Source organism: Eretmochelys imbricata, chromosome 2 (assembly GCF_965152235.1).
Source record: "Eretmochelys imbricata isolate rEreImb1 chromosome 2, rEreImb1.hap1, whole genome shotgun sequence".
NCBI classification, from domain to species: domain Eukaryota; kingdom Metazoa; phylum Chordata; order Testudines; family Cheloniidae; genus Eretmochelys; species Eretmochelys imbricata.
The window spans coordinates 217555921-217570656 of NC_135573.1; the positions used below are offsets into that span (position 1 = coordinate 217555921).

A 14736-nucleotide genomic window follows, 5' to 3' on the forward strand; every position below is an offset into this window, starting at 1 on the left:
AGGATCCAGAAAAAGTCTTATTTTTCTCTATTTGTTCCTTTTCTTTTGTCTTCCATATATTAACCCTGATATTTACCCAGAAAACTGTGAAGTTAATTTTCTTGCACTGATTTTCACCTTTTTTAAGTTTGTATATTTCTTGGGAAATTTTAAACAAAATAAAAACAAAAATGTAGGGCCTTGGTTACTGGTCACTCTCAGGGACAGGTTTCTGCTCCAGATATCAGTGGTCTAATCAGGTATAGTAATTCCTGTATTTTTACCTTCCTACAAATGCACATTAGTTATTTCACACAGTTAATAAGGTTTTTTTTAAGTTGATAATTAACAAGTGCTGTATATTACCTTCTTTATGTTGCATATACTGTCATCTTGCCCTTAGCAACAGCTAATTCAACATCACCACCACTTATATTGCAATGCTTGGGGGGCCCAATCAGGGATCAAGCCATCATTGTGCTAGGCACTGTACAAAGACACAACAAAAAGCCAGCCCCTGCCTGACATGTTGTTTTAATTACTACATACAAGGTCCTAGGCTCCGTGCTACACACATGGTAAGGGAGATTTTCAATCATTTTTCAAACTGAGCTTAATGAATTGAAAAAAAAAATCTGTAGGGAGGTAAAAAAGGTGGAAAAGGTAGAGGTATGAAGGTCATGAAGTACATTATTTATGCTTTGCCAATAGTTTCACAATTATATCTAATTAAGTGGGAAGCAGCTCCACTTCAACATCTAAATAAATATTAAATGTAATAAAACGATTATCATGACCAGATATTTTTTCTCCCTCATGCATGATCAGTCTTCAAAGGAGTGTTAAAATAGTTTAACATGAATAAAAAAAGAAAAGATGGACGCTAGGAGTTGATTCTCCTTGTTCCAAGGACAATTCTTTTTTTAAGACGTACAGCAGCTTCATGTCCACAGAAAGCATTATTCACATGATAACATCAACAAACCATCACAAGATGGGTAAGGCATCTGGTGAATCAACTTTAAAAATTTACAAAGAAGGAAATACACAGTTTGTATTTGTTTGCCACAACAGCTTCACAGATTCAGTTTAAGACACTGTCTCCACTTCACAAGATTTTCTTCAAGGTTCATCCAACAGGACAGAAGTTAAAGATCAAATCACTGAGGCCAAGAATTGAGTCAACATGCATCAGAAATTACAATCTGTACTGAAAGGGCTCTGAGATAAAGTTGAAGATTAGCAAAATCAGAGTAGGAGGAATAACTACTGAATTACCAGCATCTCCAAAGGCACGGAAAAGGGAAACAATTAAGTCTTAAAACTAAGAGATTACAGAATGATGAAATTGGCCATGTGGTGTGAGATACTGAATGCATCACAGACTCTTAAACTTACATAATAGTAACATTCAAGGTCAACAATGACAAAGTTTCTTAGATTCTACACATGGTGTGGCAATACAGACTACGAAGATATGATTTCTAAAGAGTACTAATGAGTTGTGCATTAACTGGTCTGTGTAGATCCTGCTGGTTCCCAAGGGCACTTTAACACACAACCAAGGATCTCAAAATGCATTGCAAACATTAATTAAACTTAGCCTCACCCTCATGAGGCTTAGCCACATTTTTCAGATGAGGAAACTGAGGAATAGTAAGATTAAATGATTCAGCAAAGCATCTGTCACAGCTTGAAACAAAAAACATATCTCCCAATTTTAGTTTTGTGCCTTTGCCACAAATCCATCTTTTTCCCTCAGATAATCCATTTTTTCATGATGGTGTTCAGGATTTACAACTATAATAGTCACCTGAGGAAGTGTGGAGAGGGGAATGAAAAATCTGATTCCGACTCCTCCCTGAGAATAGGAGCCACTACTCTTATGTCCTTTCATTGCTTGATTCTTTAAGCCTTATCACTTTAAAGCTTTCAAAACTAGGGTGACATTTTAAAAAAAATATGATGATTTAATTTCATTAAGATGATTCCAGGAGCCTATCAGTCAGAAATGGAACTTTCCTTCAAGCTGAAGAAACTTTTATTTTCTTCCTATGCAAAGAGGTTCTTTGGTTTATTCATGTGCCCTCTCTTCCTGGCCTTGTCATTCCTACAGGTTGAACTGAATTAGCCCCTATGTCCTGAATGATTCTTAAAGTTCTTCCTAACTGCTGGAACAGGAAAGGAAAGCATTCCTTGGATTGGAGCTCAAAATTTTGACAACAGGTTCTGCAGGTCAAAAAACAATCCCAATGTGAAGATTCTGATGTGGATAAAAACTTCTAGCAATCGTAAGAATTCATAGCTTAACCACATCAAAGGTTAGCAGGACAACATAAGCAAAGCATAATGAGACTCCAAAGCAGATTGCTTTAAGAAAATCTAGTAACGCCATGTAATAAACAATGGATATGGCTAGTTTGAGATGGGGTGAGGGGGGAAGAGGCAGCGGTAGTTATTTTGGGTATATCTTTTTGCAGATGAACCATAGTTCATATACAACCTAAGGGTCGCAGACGCACACAGCCCCAAACCTGACAGGTGAGAGACCAAAGGACTGTATTCTAGAAAAAATTATACCTTTGATTGTATTTATGGATATTTTTTCAAGTTCTCTGTTAATCTTGTTATGCAGTATTGTATTATAATGAAAAATCCAATAAAAGCCTTTAATTAGAAACATGTAGAAAATCTTGAAGGATCGGCGTACGGTGGGAAATGATAAGAGAATACAGTCACGATTAATAGTAGCTCCGCTTTCAAGGGAATGATCTACAGGCTTTTTGCTTTGCCAGTAAAAAAAACAAAATTTCTGTTTATTAAAAGCATCCAATAATGGTTGCTTTTTTGTTCGTTTGTTTTTGGTGGGGGGGTTTTGAGAGCAGAAGCACTGCAAAGTATATTGTTAGACAGCACACTCTAAAGCACGTTAAAGCATATATAAAATTGTGCAAAATGGAACACATAAAGGTTCAAATGATAAATGATAAATATATAATGACATTACATAGTGTTTTTGAGACATACCAAAAATTTTTAAACTATTGTTTTTATCCCCGCTGCCATGGCTGTTAGAGGAATCCATTACACTAACTGTGAAAATCACATTTTTATAAACATACACACAACACACACTCACACATGCAAAATTAATCAATTAATTACCTTTTAATAATATAACGGGTAATATCAAATTGATTACTTTTGCAAAGTATCCTTTAGAACTTATCTCAATTACCAAAGCATCGCTACTTCTTCTTTTACCAAGTACTGTGAAGAATCAAGTTAAAATTATCTGTACAATGCAACTTTGACTATTTCTCACTTTAAAAAAAATAAAATATACCAAGTGTATAAAATAAACCCAAGTGACAGCCCCTGACAACGAAGACCTCTGTCTCCCCTCAAGACAAGAAGTAGAAAAGGTGTAATCTTCTTCTTTATTATCTTAGAGAAACCACTGCTAGGGGGTAAAAATCATTTATTCTTTATGGCTATTCATTGAAACTGCCAAGCAGGATGACAAATCATGCCAACTGTGGTGGGTTAGGTGACACAAATTGACTATTTCACATAGACCAGAGAACATCAGTCAAAATATAAAGATTTCTGGCTGTTACCTACTTGCGGTGAATTTTATTTTATTTGACTTGGTAACCTACAGTTTAAAGGGAAAGCTTGCTCTACCATTCTTTGAAGTACACAGTTACTAGCATTATTATTTTAGGTACTTCCTCAGAAGTCAAGTAAATCACCTTTTGAGACAAAAAATTAAGTATCTAATAATCAGAGAAAATAGTTTTTACAACCATATTAGAATGTCATAGGTTGCCATTATTTAAATACAGCGCTAATTCATTGTACCCTAAAGGTCCCAATTTTACAAATACTTAGCCAAATAATTATGAATATGATCTATTCAATGACAATTAAGTTGTCATTTACCGTGTTTCTGATTGGAATCTTCTTTGGTTCTGGTGGCACATCCTGTGGAACAAATTTCACTGGTTCCTTAATTTGCCTCCTTGATCTCTTGGTCCCATCTGGTAAGGTTTCCATGGCAATATCTGCTTCCATGTCACTGCTGCCTGCCTGGTCACACTCGGAGCACTGCCTGGAAGAGAAAGATTTTATATGGACAACATCAACCACAAAGCAAAAGTAAAATATTTTGGTAAAAATACAATACAGGAACAAAACAATTCCACAAAAATGTAAGGTAATTTTCTCAAAATAACAGATATTCAAGTAGCTGCCCTTGCCAGATACACAGCCTATTTTATTTATTTTTTCATGTCATTTAAGTCATTTGGGATCTAAACTCATTGGAAGCAATCTTTCATATTTAGGAAAGATATTTCTTCTACTCTTTCACCATTTTTTAATCCTACCCCCATTGATCTTGAATCTATTCATTATTGTAGCTGCTGCAGCCTCTAATCTCTGCCAATTACACTGTGCGGAATTTGCTCTGTGTTGGCAGCTTTTTCTGACAGACTCGCAAGAAGGATTTCCTCTGAAAATCAACAGACCCTTTTAAAGATTGTGGACAATTCAATTCACACTAGATACATTTTTTTTAAAGTCCAGAAGACATTAAAAGACAAATGAAGTTGTGTAGGCTGTGAAGTACATATTAGCAATTTTTTTTATATACAGATGAAAAACCCCTTGTTGTATTTCCAAAAAATTATAAATTCATGGTCAGAACTTCAAAAGTAAGCAATTGTTAATGTATGCTATTAACAAGCTTCATCAAAGAAAAGTCACAAGATGTGAAGTCATCTTCATATGTTCTCATATACAGAACAAAATAATACGTGTCATACCAAGATGTTCAGTCATAAATGCAGATGTTAACCTAATATATGGGATTGAAATTTCAAGTCTACCTGTTAATATCAGTGACAGCAAATTAATTTTGAAATCTTTTTTGATTATATTAAAATACATTGTTCAATGCATTTTACTGCAAATCCTACCAAAATTCTATCAGCAGCAGCAATTTTTTCATTTCCCAAAAACTGTATTTTAAATATTGGTTAATGAAAGTATTATAAATTTCCTGAAATAGTATGCCAACTATTAAATAATGAAATTTAAATTTTAAATTAGCATACAAACATTGAAAATAATTTAAATGAAGTAACACAACTTGTTTCAGCAAGAAATAAAAATGTGTACTTTGTTATTCATTTATTAATATATATTTTATATGGTCTGAAGATAAGGAGCTGTACTAACTTACCGCCTATAAAAAACAGAATTTTTGCAACACAATTCCAGGTTATAAAAAGTCAAATGAAATTTTCTTTTAAAAAATTAAATATTAAAAGCAAATGTTTAAAAATAAAATGTAACTATGGCATATTTACCGTAAATCACCTGGATGCTTTTTTTATCATGAGGAAAGGAAATGTTTACAAAGTTGAGCCTAAAATAGATTTAACAGAAACAGCTTTGCTGCGATGAATTTCAATGCAAACAAGGGCATTATTAAGTAATGTAAGCAACTGAAAAACATCAGTGCTATTGTGTTTTGAAAAGAGAATGCTGAACAATAATATATTTAATTTAATTCAAATACCAGTGCATTTTTAAATCAACAAAGCTGAATTATGTTAGATATGCCCCACATTGTATTAAGACTCACAATGTGAAGAGACTCACATTTCTCTTACTAAAACATACTATTAACAAAGGTTGCTGTTTAATCTGTGATTTACACCAGTTCCCGTAGTTGGGGCACAAGAACGTGAGTAGCTATTCCAATATAAAGCTAACTGCTCTGATATAAAGCAAACACATGTTTTTGTTGGCTTGGCGTTTGTGTTTTCTAAAACTGGAAACATCCTGAGCATTAGTCTCAAATCATTTCTGGTCAAACCAGAAGACAAGCCAACAGACAGCACTGTCTACTTATTAGAGCACAGGTTGATGAGTCAGGAAAACATGTGATCTAATCCTACTTGGATAAAAGCTAACTGTATGAGATAAATTGCATTTCAGTAATACACATGTATTCCCAAGGAGTGTAGAGGCACAGACAAAGCAGAAGTCTTTATAAAACAGGTCAAAAGGATGATCCAGCAGTTAGGCACTAGCTAGGGACTCAAAAGACGTGGGTTCAATTCCCTGCTTCATCACAGATTTCTTGTGTGACTTTTAGTCTTGCTGTGTTTCAGTTCCCATTTGTAAAATGGGGATAACAGAACTTCTCTTCCTTACAGGGGTATTGTGGAGATAAATACACTAAAGATTGTCACGTACTCAGATGCTATGGTAACAAGGGCCAAAAAGTACCTGAGATAGATTTATAAGAGACCTGTTACAAAAAAAATGAGCATTGTAACTTTTATATCAGTCAAGAAGAACACCAAACTATCTAGTTGAGATTGTACATGAGAAATTTGCAAAAAATGTACAGAGAACTTCTGAGTAAACTCTGGAATTGGTGGCACAAATGCCACTGCAGTCAGAACTAGGAAAAATGCAAGTCACCCAACAAGAAGGTAGTGGAAGCTTGGTCTGAAAAGTAGCAAAGAAAAAAATTCAATGGTGGAAAATAGAAGCACAATAAATTAACTCTTAAATGCACTTAAGTCACTTGGCAGAAACATGGCCGATATGGCAAGGGAGAATACAGGACAGAGGTGGTTGGTCCAGACAGCACAAGTGTGCCTGCTGAAGCAAAGAATCAAGGAGTTAGTCCAAGCGAAGGTAAATTATGCTTATTTCTTTGGATTTGTAATATTGAAGCTGTTCTATACCCGTAATCATTTTGTTTGCTATTCTAATATATCTTTTCAGAGATAGAGCGGCCAGAACTGCACACAATATTCTAGATGTGGCCATACCATGAATTTATCTGGTGGCATTATGATATTTTGTTTCCTATCTATCCCCTTCCTAATGGTTCCTAACATTCTGTTAACTTTTTTTGACTCCTGGTGCATATTTAGCAGATGTTTTCAAAGAACTACCCACGATGACTCCAAGATCTCTTTCTTGAGAGGTAACAGTTAATTTACACCCCATCATTGTATATGCAGGAATTTGATTATTTTTTCCAACATGCATTATTTTTTATCAACATTGACTTTCATCCACCATTTTGGTGCCCAGTCACCCGGTTTTGTGGGATCAGTTTGTTACTCTTCGCATTCAGCTTTGGATCTAACTAACTTGAATAATTTTGTATCATCTGCAAACTTTGCCACCTCACTCTTTAACCCTTTTTCCAGATCATTTACAAACGTGTTTAATAGCACTGGTCCTAGTACAAATTCCTGGGGGACCCCACTATTTATCTCTCTCTTTTGTGAATGCTGGCCATTTATTCCTACCCTCTGTTTTCTATCTTTTAACCAGCTACTGTTCAATGAGAGGACCTTCCCTCTTATTCTATGACTGCTTACTATACCTAAAAGCCTTTGGTCAGAGACCTTGTCAAACACTTTCTGAAAGTCCAAGTATACAGTACTGTGTATCCACCTGATCACCCTTGTCCTCGTGCTTGCTGACACTTCAAAGAATTCTAGTAGATTGAGGGTAATGTGTTCCCTTTACAAAAGCTGTATTGACTCTTCCAAAATATCGTGCTCATCTATCTGTCTGATAATTCTGTTCTTTATTATAGTTTCAACCAATTTGCCTGATACTGAAGTTAGGCTTCCCAGCCTGTAAATGCTAGCGTTGCCTCAGGAACCTTCTTTAAAAATCAGCATTAGTTAACTGCCAGTCATCTGGTGGTACAAAGGCTGATTTAAGCAATAGGTTACATACTACAAAGAAGTTAGTTTCTTCAGAACACTGGGCCGAATACCATCCGGTCCTGGTGACTTATTACTGTTTAATTTATCAATCTGTTCCAAAATCTCCTCAACTGACATCTCAAACTGGGACAGTTCCTCTGGTTTGTCACCTAAAAGAAATGTATAAGTTGTGGGAATCTCCCTCACATCCTTTGCAGTGAAAACCAATGCAAAGAATTCATTTATCTTCTCCACAACAGCCTTGTCTTTCTTGGGTGCTCCTTTAGTTCCTTGATTGTCCAGTGATTGTTTGGCAGCCTTCCTGCTTCTCATTTACTTGAAAACAATTTTGCTGTTGTTTTTCATCTCTTTTATTTAATTGTGCTTCAAAGTCTGATTTGGCCTACCTAATTATACTTTTACACTTGACTTGCCAGAGTTTACATTCTTTTCTCTTTTCCTCAGCCCTGGTCTACACTACGAGTCGAATTTAGCAGTGTTGGATCAATTTAACTCTGCACCCGTCCACACGACAAAGCCATTTTTGTTGACTTAAAGGGCTCTTAAAATCGATTTCTGTACTCCTCCCCGACGAGCGGCATAGTGCTGAAATTGACATCGCCAGGTCGAATTTGGAGTAGTGTGGATGCAATTTGACGGTACTGGCCTCCGGGAGCTATCCCAGAGTGCTCCATTGTGACCGCTCTGGACAGCACTTTCAACTCAGATCCACTAGGCAGTTACACAGGAAAAGCACCAGGAACTTTCGAATTTCATTTCCTGTTTGGCCAGTGTGGCGAGCACATCAGCAGAGGTGACCATGCAGTCCCAGAATCGAAAAAGAGCTCCAGCATGGACCGAACGGGAGACATTGGATCTAATCGCTGTATGGGGAGATGAATCCGTGCTATCTGAACTCCATTCCAAAAGATGAAATGCCAAAATATTTGAAAAAATCTCCAAGGGCATGATGGACAGAGGCTAAAACAGGGACCCATAGCAGTGCCACGTGAAAATTAAAGAGCTGAGGCAAGCCTACCAAAAAAACCACAGAGCCAAATGGCCTCACCGGGTCAGACCACCAGACATGCCACTTCTATGATGAGCTGCATGCAATTCTAGGGGGTGCCCCTACCACTACTCCACCCCTGTAAGTGGACTCCTGCAAGGAGGGAGTCTCACACAACAGGGATGAGGATTTTGGGAACGAGGAAGATGATTAGGAGACAGAGGATGAAACCATTCTCCCCGATAGCCAGGAACTGTTTATCACCCTGGAGCCAATACCCTCCCAGACCATGAAGCCAGAGAAGGCACCTCTGGTGAGTGTACCTTTGTAAATATAATACATGGTTTAAAAGCAAGCGTGTTTAATGATTAATTTGCCCTGAAGACTTGGGATGCATTCGCGGCCAGTACAGCTACTGGAAAAATTTGTTAACGTGTCTGGGGATGGAGCGTACTCCCAACGCCTTTGCAAAAGGTTTCTGGGGAGGGCAGCCTTATTCCGTCCTCCATGGTAGGACACTTTACCACGCCAGGCCAGTAGCACGTAGTCTGGAGTCACTGCATAACAAAGCATGGCAGTGTATGGTCCCAGTGTCTCTCTGTGTTATCCTCAGGAGAGTGATATCATTCATGGTCACCTAGTTGAAATAGGGGAATTTTATTAAGGGGACATTCAGAGGTGGCCGTTCCTTCTGGGCTGTTTGCCTGTGGCTGAAAAGAAATCATCCCTGCTGTTAGCACGCGGTGGGGGGAGGGGTGAAGCAATCATCCCAGAGAATTGTGGCGGGGGGTAGGGGGTGGTTAGTTGGGTTTGTGCTGCACGTTAACCTGAAAACAGCAGCCCCTCCTTTTAAATAGACAACCCATTTTAAATGGACAACCCAAAGGGTGCGTGGTATGGGAAATAAGGGTGCTGCTATTTGAATCCATTCCCACATGTTATGAAGGTGCTATGTAATGTTAACAGCTTGGTTCACCGTGAAAGAGTCTACCCATTGTTATCTAAAATGTGTCTTTTTAAATACTACTCTCCCTTTTTTTTCTCCCGCAGCTGCATGTTTCAACGCTCCCCCTATCATCTGCATCCCAGAGGCTAGTGCAGATAAGAAGGCAAAAAAAATGCACTTGCGATGAAATGTTCTCTGAGCTCACGCAGTCCTCCCGCACTGAAAGAGCTCAGGAGAATGTGTCGAGGCAAACAATGGCAGAGTCCGGGAAAGCAGAAAATGAACGCGAGGACAGGAGGGACGAGCAAGAGGAGAGGTGATGGCAGCGTGATGAGAGGAGGCAGGATGCAATGCTGAGGCTACTGGAGGATCAAACTGATATGCTCCGGCGTGTGCCTGAGGTGCAGGAAAGGCAGCAGGAGCATAGACCACATCTGCAGCTCCTGTGTAACCGCCCACCCTCCTCCCCAAGTTCCATAGCCTCCTCACCCAGACGCCAAGAACACGGGGGGTTTGGGGGGATTCTCCGGGCACCCAACTACTCTACCCCAGAGGACTGTCCAAGCAATAGAAGGCTGGCATTCAGTAAGTTTTGAAGTGCAGTGTGGCCTTGTCCTTCCCTCCTCCACCACTCCACCCGGTGCTTCCCTCCTCCCCCACCCCTCCCGGGCTACCTTGGCAGTTATCCCCCTATTTGTGTGACGAATTAATAAAGAATGCATGAATTTGAAACAACAATGACTTTACTACCTCTGCAAGCGGCGATCGAAGGGGGGAGAGTGGTTGGTTTACAGGGGAGTAGAGTGAACCAAAGGGGCAGGTTTCCATCAAGGAAAAACAAACAGAACTGTCACACCGTAGCCTGGTCAGCCATTAAACTGGTTTTCAAAGCTTCTCTGATATACAGTGCAACCTGCTGTGCTCTTCTAACTGCCCTGGTGACTGGCTGTGCGTAATCAGCTGCCAGACAATTTGCCTCAACCTCCCACTCTGCCATAAACGTCTCCCCCTTACTCTCCCAGAGATTGTGGAGCACACAGCAAGCAGCAATAACAATGGGAATATTGGTTTCACTGAGGTCTAACCGAGTCAGTAAACTGTGCCCACATTGATGTCCGTTGTGATCCACCAGTGCTTGCAGCACCATTGAAAAGTACCCCTTGCGGTTTATGTACTGGCTGCCAAGGTGGTCCGGTCCCAAGATAGGGATATGCATTCCATCTATCACCCCACCACAGTTAGGGAATTCCATTGCAGCAAAGCCATCCACTATGACCTGCACATTTCCCAGAGTCACTACCTTTGATAGCAGCAGCTCAATGATTGTGTTAGCTACTTGGATCACAGCAACCTCCACAGTAGATTTGCCCACTCCAAATTGATTCCTGACTGACGGGTAGCTGTCTGGCATTGCAAGCTTCCACAGAGCTATCGCCACTCGCTTGTGAACTGCGAGTACTGCTTTCATCTTGGAAAGCAAGTCACAAAGTTCCTTGAAAGTGCCATTGGGAATCATCCCAGACCTGCAACACTATGTGGTCCCACCAGTCTGTGCTTGTTTCCCAAGCCCAGAACCGGCGTTCCACGGCATGAGCCTGCCCCATTGCCACCAGGATGTCCAAATTGCCAGGGCCCGTACTTTGAGAGAAGTCTGTGTCCATGTCCTCATCACTCTCGTCACCGCGCTGCCGTCGCCTCCTCGCCTGCTTTTGCAGGTTCTGGTTCTGGTTCTGCACACACTGTTTACAATGCTCATAACTGCCAGGGTGATCTGAGATGGCTCCATGCTTGCCGTGGTATGGAGTCAGCAGGAGAGCAGAGTTGCAGCAGAAGCAGCGGATGACGATGGTTAGCAGGCCTACTGCACCATCCGTTGCCAGCAGCACCAGGACACAACAGCAGCGGTGTCGGTGAGATGAGCAGGCTGCACGCTTGCCGTGGTATGGCATCTGCAGGAGAGCAGAGTTGCAGCGGAAGCGGTGGATGACGATGGTTTGCTGTCCTATTGCACCGTCTGCTGAAAGCAGTATGGCGTCCGCACGGAAAAAAGGCGTGAAACGATTGTCTGCCGTTGCTTTCACGGAAGGAGGGGTGACTGATGACATGTACCCAAAACCACACGCGACAATGTTTTGCCCCGTCAAGCATTGAGAGCTTAACCCAGAATTCCAGTGGGTGGCGGAGACTGCGAGAACAGTGGGATAGCTACCCACAGTGCAATGCTCTGACAGTCGACGCTCTCCAAGGTGCTGTGGATGCACTCTGCCAACTTAATGCGCTTAGTGGGGACACACAGAATCAACTGTATAAAATCGCTTCTATAAAAATCGACTTCTATAAATTTGACCTAATTTCGTAGTGCAGACATACCCTCAGACAGATTTGACTTCCTATTTTTGAAGAATGCTTTTTTGCCTCTACTCACCTCTTTAAGTCTGCTTTTTAGCCAGGGTAGCATTTATTTGGTCTTCTTATTTTTTTTCTAAAGATTATTACTACATTTGACTTTATTCTTTCTTTCACAGATAGCACCACTCCCCCAACAGTGTGACCTACTCTTTCTTGTATATTTTGTACCATGTGTGACAGAACCCTATGAGACACTTTCCTACACTTTGTACCCTGTGTGACACTGTAATATTTTTTGTACAAGGCAAGTCTTGTGCGATATCATTTAAAAACTCACAATTTGCTGGTTAGTATTGTCCTGGTAAAATATGTGTGCCAACATTGTATGTGAAGTTATAAGATTCCAGTATATGCTGTTATTAACGCCACAACCCTGCCCAGACAGAAGTTGTCAATCAGGTGTGTGCTTAAGAAAGGAATGAGTGCTTGCCTTAATTTGCATTTAAGCAGTAAAAAAGTCATCAAACAGTCAGGGAAGATAAACGAAGTTCAAACAGTTGAATAAACAGCAGGGAATATCCTTCCACACAGCCTCTTTGGCTCCTGGTTTTCAGCTGGAAATATTTTTCAAGAGGGAGTCTGAAACTATAAAAAGGAGGGACAAACACTCCAAAGCACCCCCCTCTCTCTTTTTGCCCATTCGTTCACTGCACCTAAAGAGACAAAGGAAGCAGCCACTGGATGCTGGAGGAGTGGTCCTGACCTCAAGAGTCTGGTCAGTAAGATTGCTTAAAGCATGTGATGAGAAAACTTTTCTTTGAATCTAATGTAGTTTGTTAAGTTAGGCACCAGTAAATGTTTTATCTTTATTTTTCTTGTAATTATTTCTGACTTTTATGTCTAATTACTTGTACTCACTTCAAATCTATATCTTTGTAGTTAATAAACTTATTTTATCTAATCCAGTGTGTTCAAGTTCAAACGTCTGAGTAACTACATTTGGTAACAAGTTGTGTGCATACTCCATTACAGGAATAATAGACTCAATATATTTGTACTGTCCAGGAGAGGGTGGGGCAATACAGGATATATGTTTCTAGGGGGAAATTTGGGACTGGATGTGCATTGGGGTCACCGGCAGCATAATCAAGGCTAGTAAGAGCCAAGTTGTAGCTGGCTGGCTGAAGCACAAATACACACATAACTAGGAGCGACTTACATGCTGGAGACTGTAAGCAGTCCAGCAGGAGATTACAGGAGCAAGGCACTGTTAAGGGCACCCCAGGTCACAGGGTCGGGGGGACACAGCTACTCATTAGTCGGGATTGTACCCGAGTATGTCAGACCCTGGTATTATCATGTCCCACTGATTATCATCATTCCACCAAGTTTCTGTGATGCCTATTATATCAACATCCTCCTTTAATACAAGCAATTCAAGTTCACCCATCTTAGTACTGAGACTTTTAACATTTGTATACAAGCACTTATAAAATTTGCTAATATTTAGTTGTCTGCCTTCATGTGATATAATTGAATGTAACTGAATTATTTTTCACTTGAGTGTTTTTCTTCAGTGCCTACCAGTACTTTATCAACTTCTATTCCATCCTCTTGACTAGGATATAGAATATTCCCCTTTAACAAATCTTCTCATTTGGTATCACAAGCCCCCTAGAAATCTTACAAAGGAAAATTAGCGAGATTTTGCAAGTCTTAGAGGAAGAGGATGTTTATATGGATGACATTTTTAGTTTATTAGAAGTAAAAGTGGTCTCTCATGCTGGACTATGCATGAACTATGTATATGCAGAAGAAGGGAAAGAAAGCTATCCACACGGAGAGCATTAACACCACCATGTGTGGAATCTCAGTAGGCATTAGGAAGCCATGGTAGGACTTGTCAGTCAGCCAGGAAAGAAATGTCTCAAAGAGGCCAGGTTGGACATAAGGGGAGAGGGGCCTGTTGAGCACAAGTGTTCCTCCATCTCCTCTCCCAAAGAATTGTTATAGGTGTGATTTAGGGAGCTCCCACTTAGATCAAAATGTCCTCTACTTTTCTCCAGTTATTTGCTAATACATAGGGGAAAACAGAACCCTTCCTATCATTCCTGATGAAGAAAGCAGACACAATACTCTCCTGATCTAGGAGCATGAGGACCCCCCTTACTGTCTACAAACACACTTCTTGACAACTGGGGTAGGAGAAATGCTGTTCCCCCATACTCAAAGATCAGTATCGTTTTTATTTGAGCACTGGAATCTCCATCCCTGGAGGTGGGGAGGAGGAGAGAGAAGAAATTGAGAGAGAATTTGCAGTGGGGAGATTTAGCTTGGATATTAGGAAAAACTTTTTCGCTAGGAGGGTGGGGAAACACTGGAAAGTGTTACCTAGGAAGGTGGTGGAATCTCCTTCCTTAGAACTTTTTAAGGTCAGGCTTGACAAAGCCCTGGCTGGGATGATTTAATTGGGGATCGGTCCTGCTTTGAGCAGGGGGTTAGACTAGATAACCTCCTGAGGTCCCTTCCAACCCTGATATTCTAGAATTCTATGATTCTATGATTAAGAGAGTTTCAGTGCATGGAAACCAGAGCCCATTCCCATAGATCTACAACAACTAAGTGCTTATTTCTTATTAGCTTTGTGCAATAAACCTGCCAGATTTCTGAAGAGATTAGACTACTGAAAATCACCAAAT

The 14736-nt window shown here is 40.1% G+C and overlaps 1 protein-coding gene across 2 annotated transcripts in view; it reads right to left on the reverse strand.

Moving 5' to 3' along the window:
- Positions 1–14736, reverse strand: part of PHF14 (PHD finger protein 14) — a 295920-nt gene that overhangs the window by 174637 nt on the left and 106547 nt on the right. For both annotated transcript variants that reach the window (XM_077808040.1, XM_077808041.1), the window contains exon 14: positions 3925–4093. In XM_077808040.1, coding sequence (XP_077664166.1) covers positions 3925–4093 — 169 coding nt within the window. The remainder of the gene's footprint in view (positions 1–3924; positions 4094–14736) is intronic.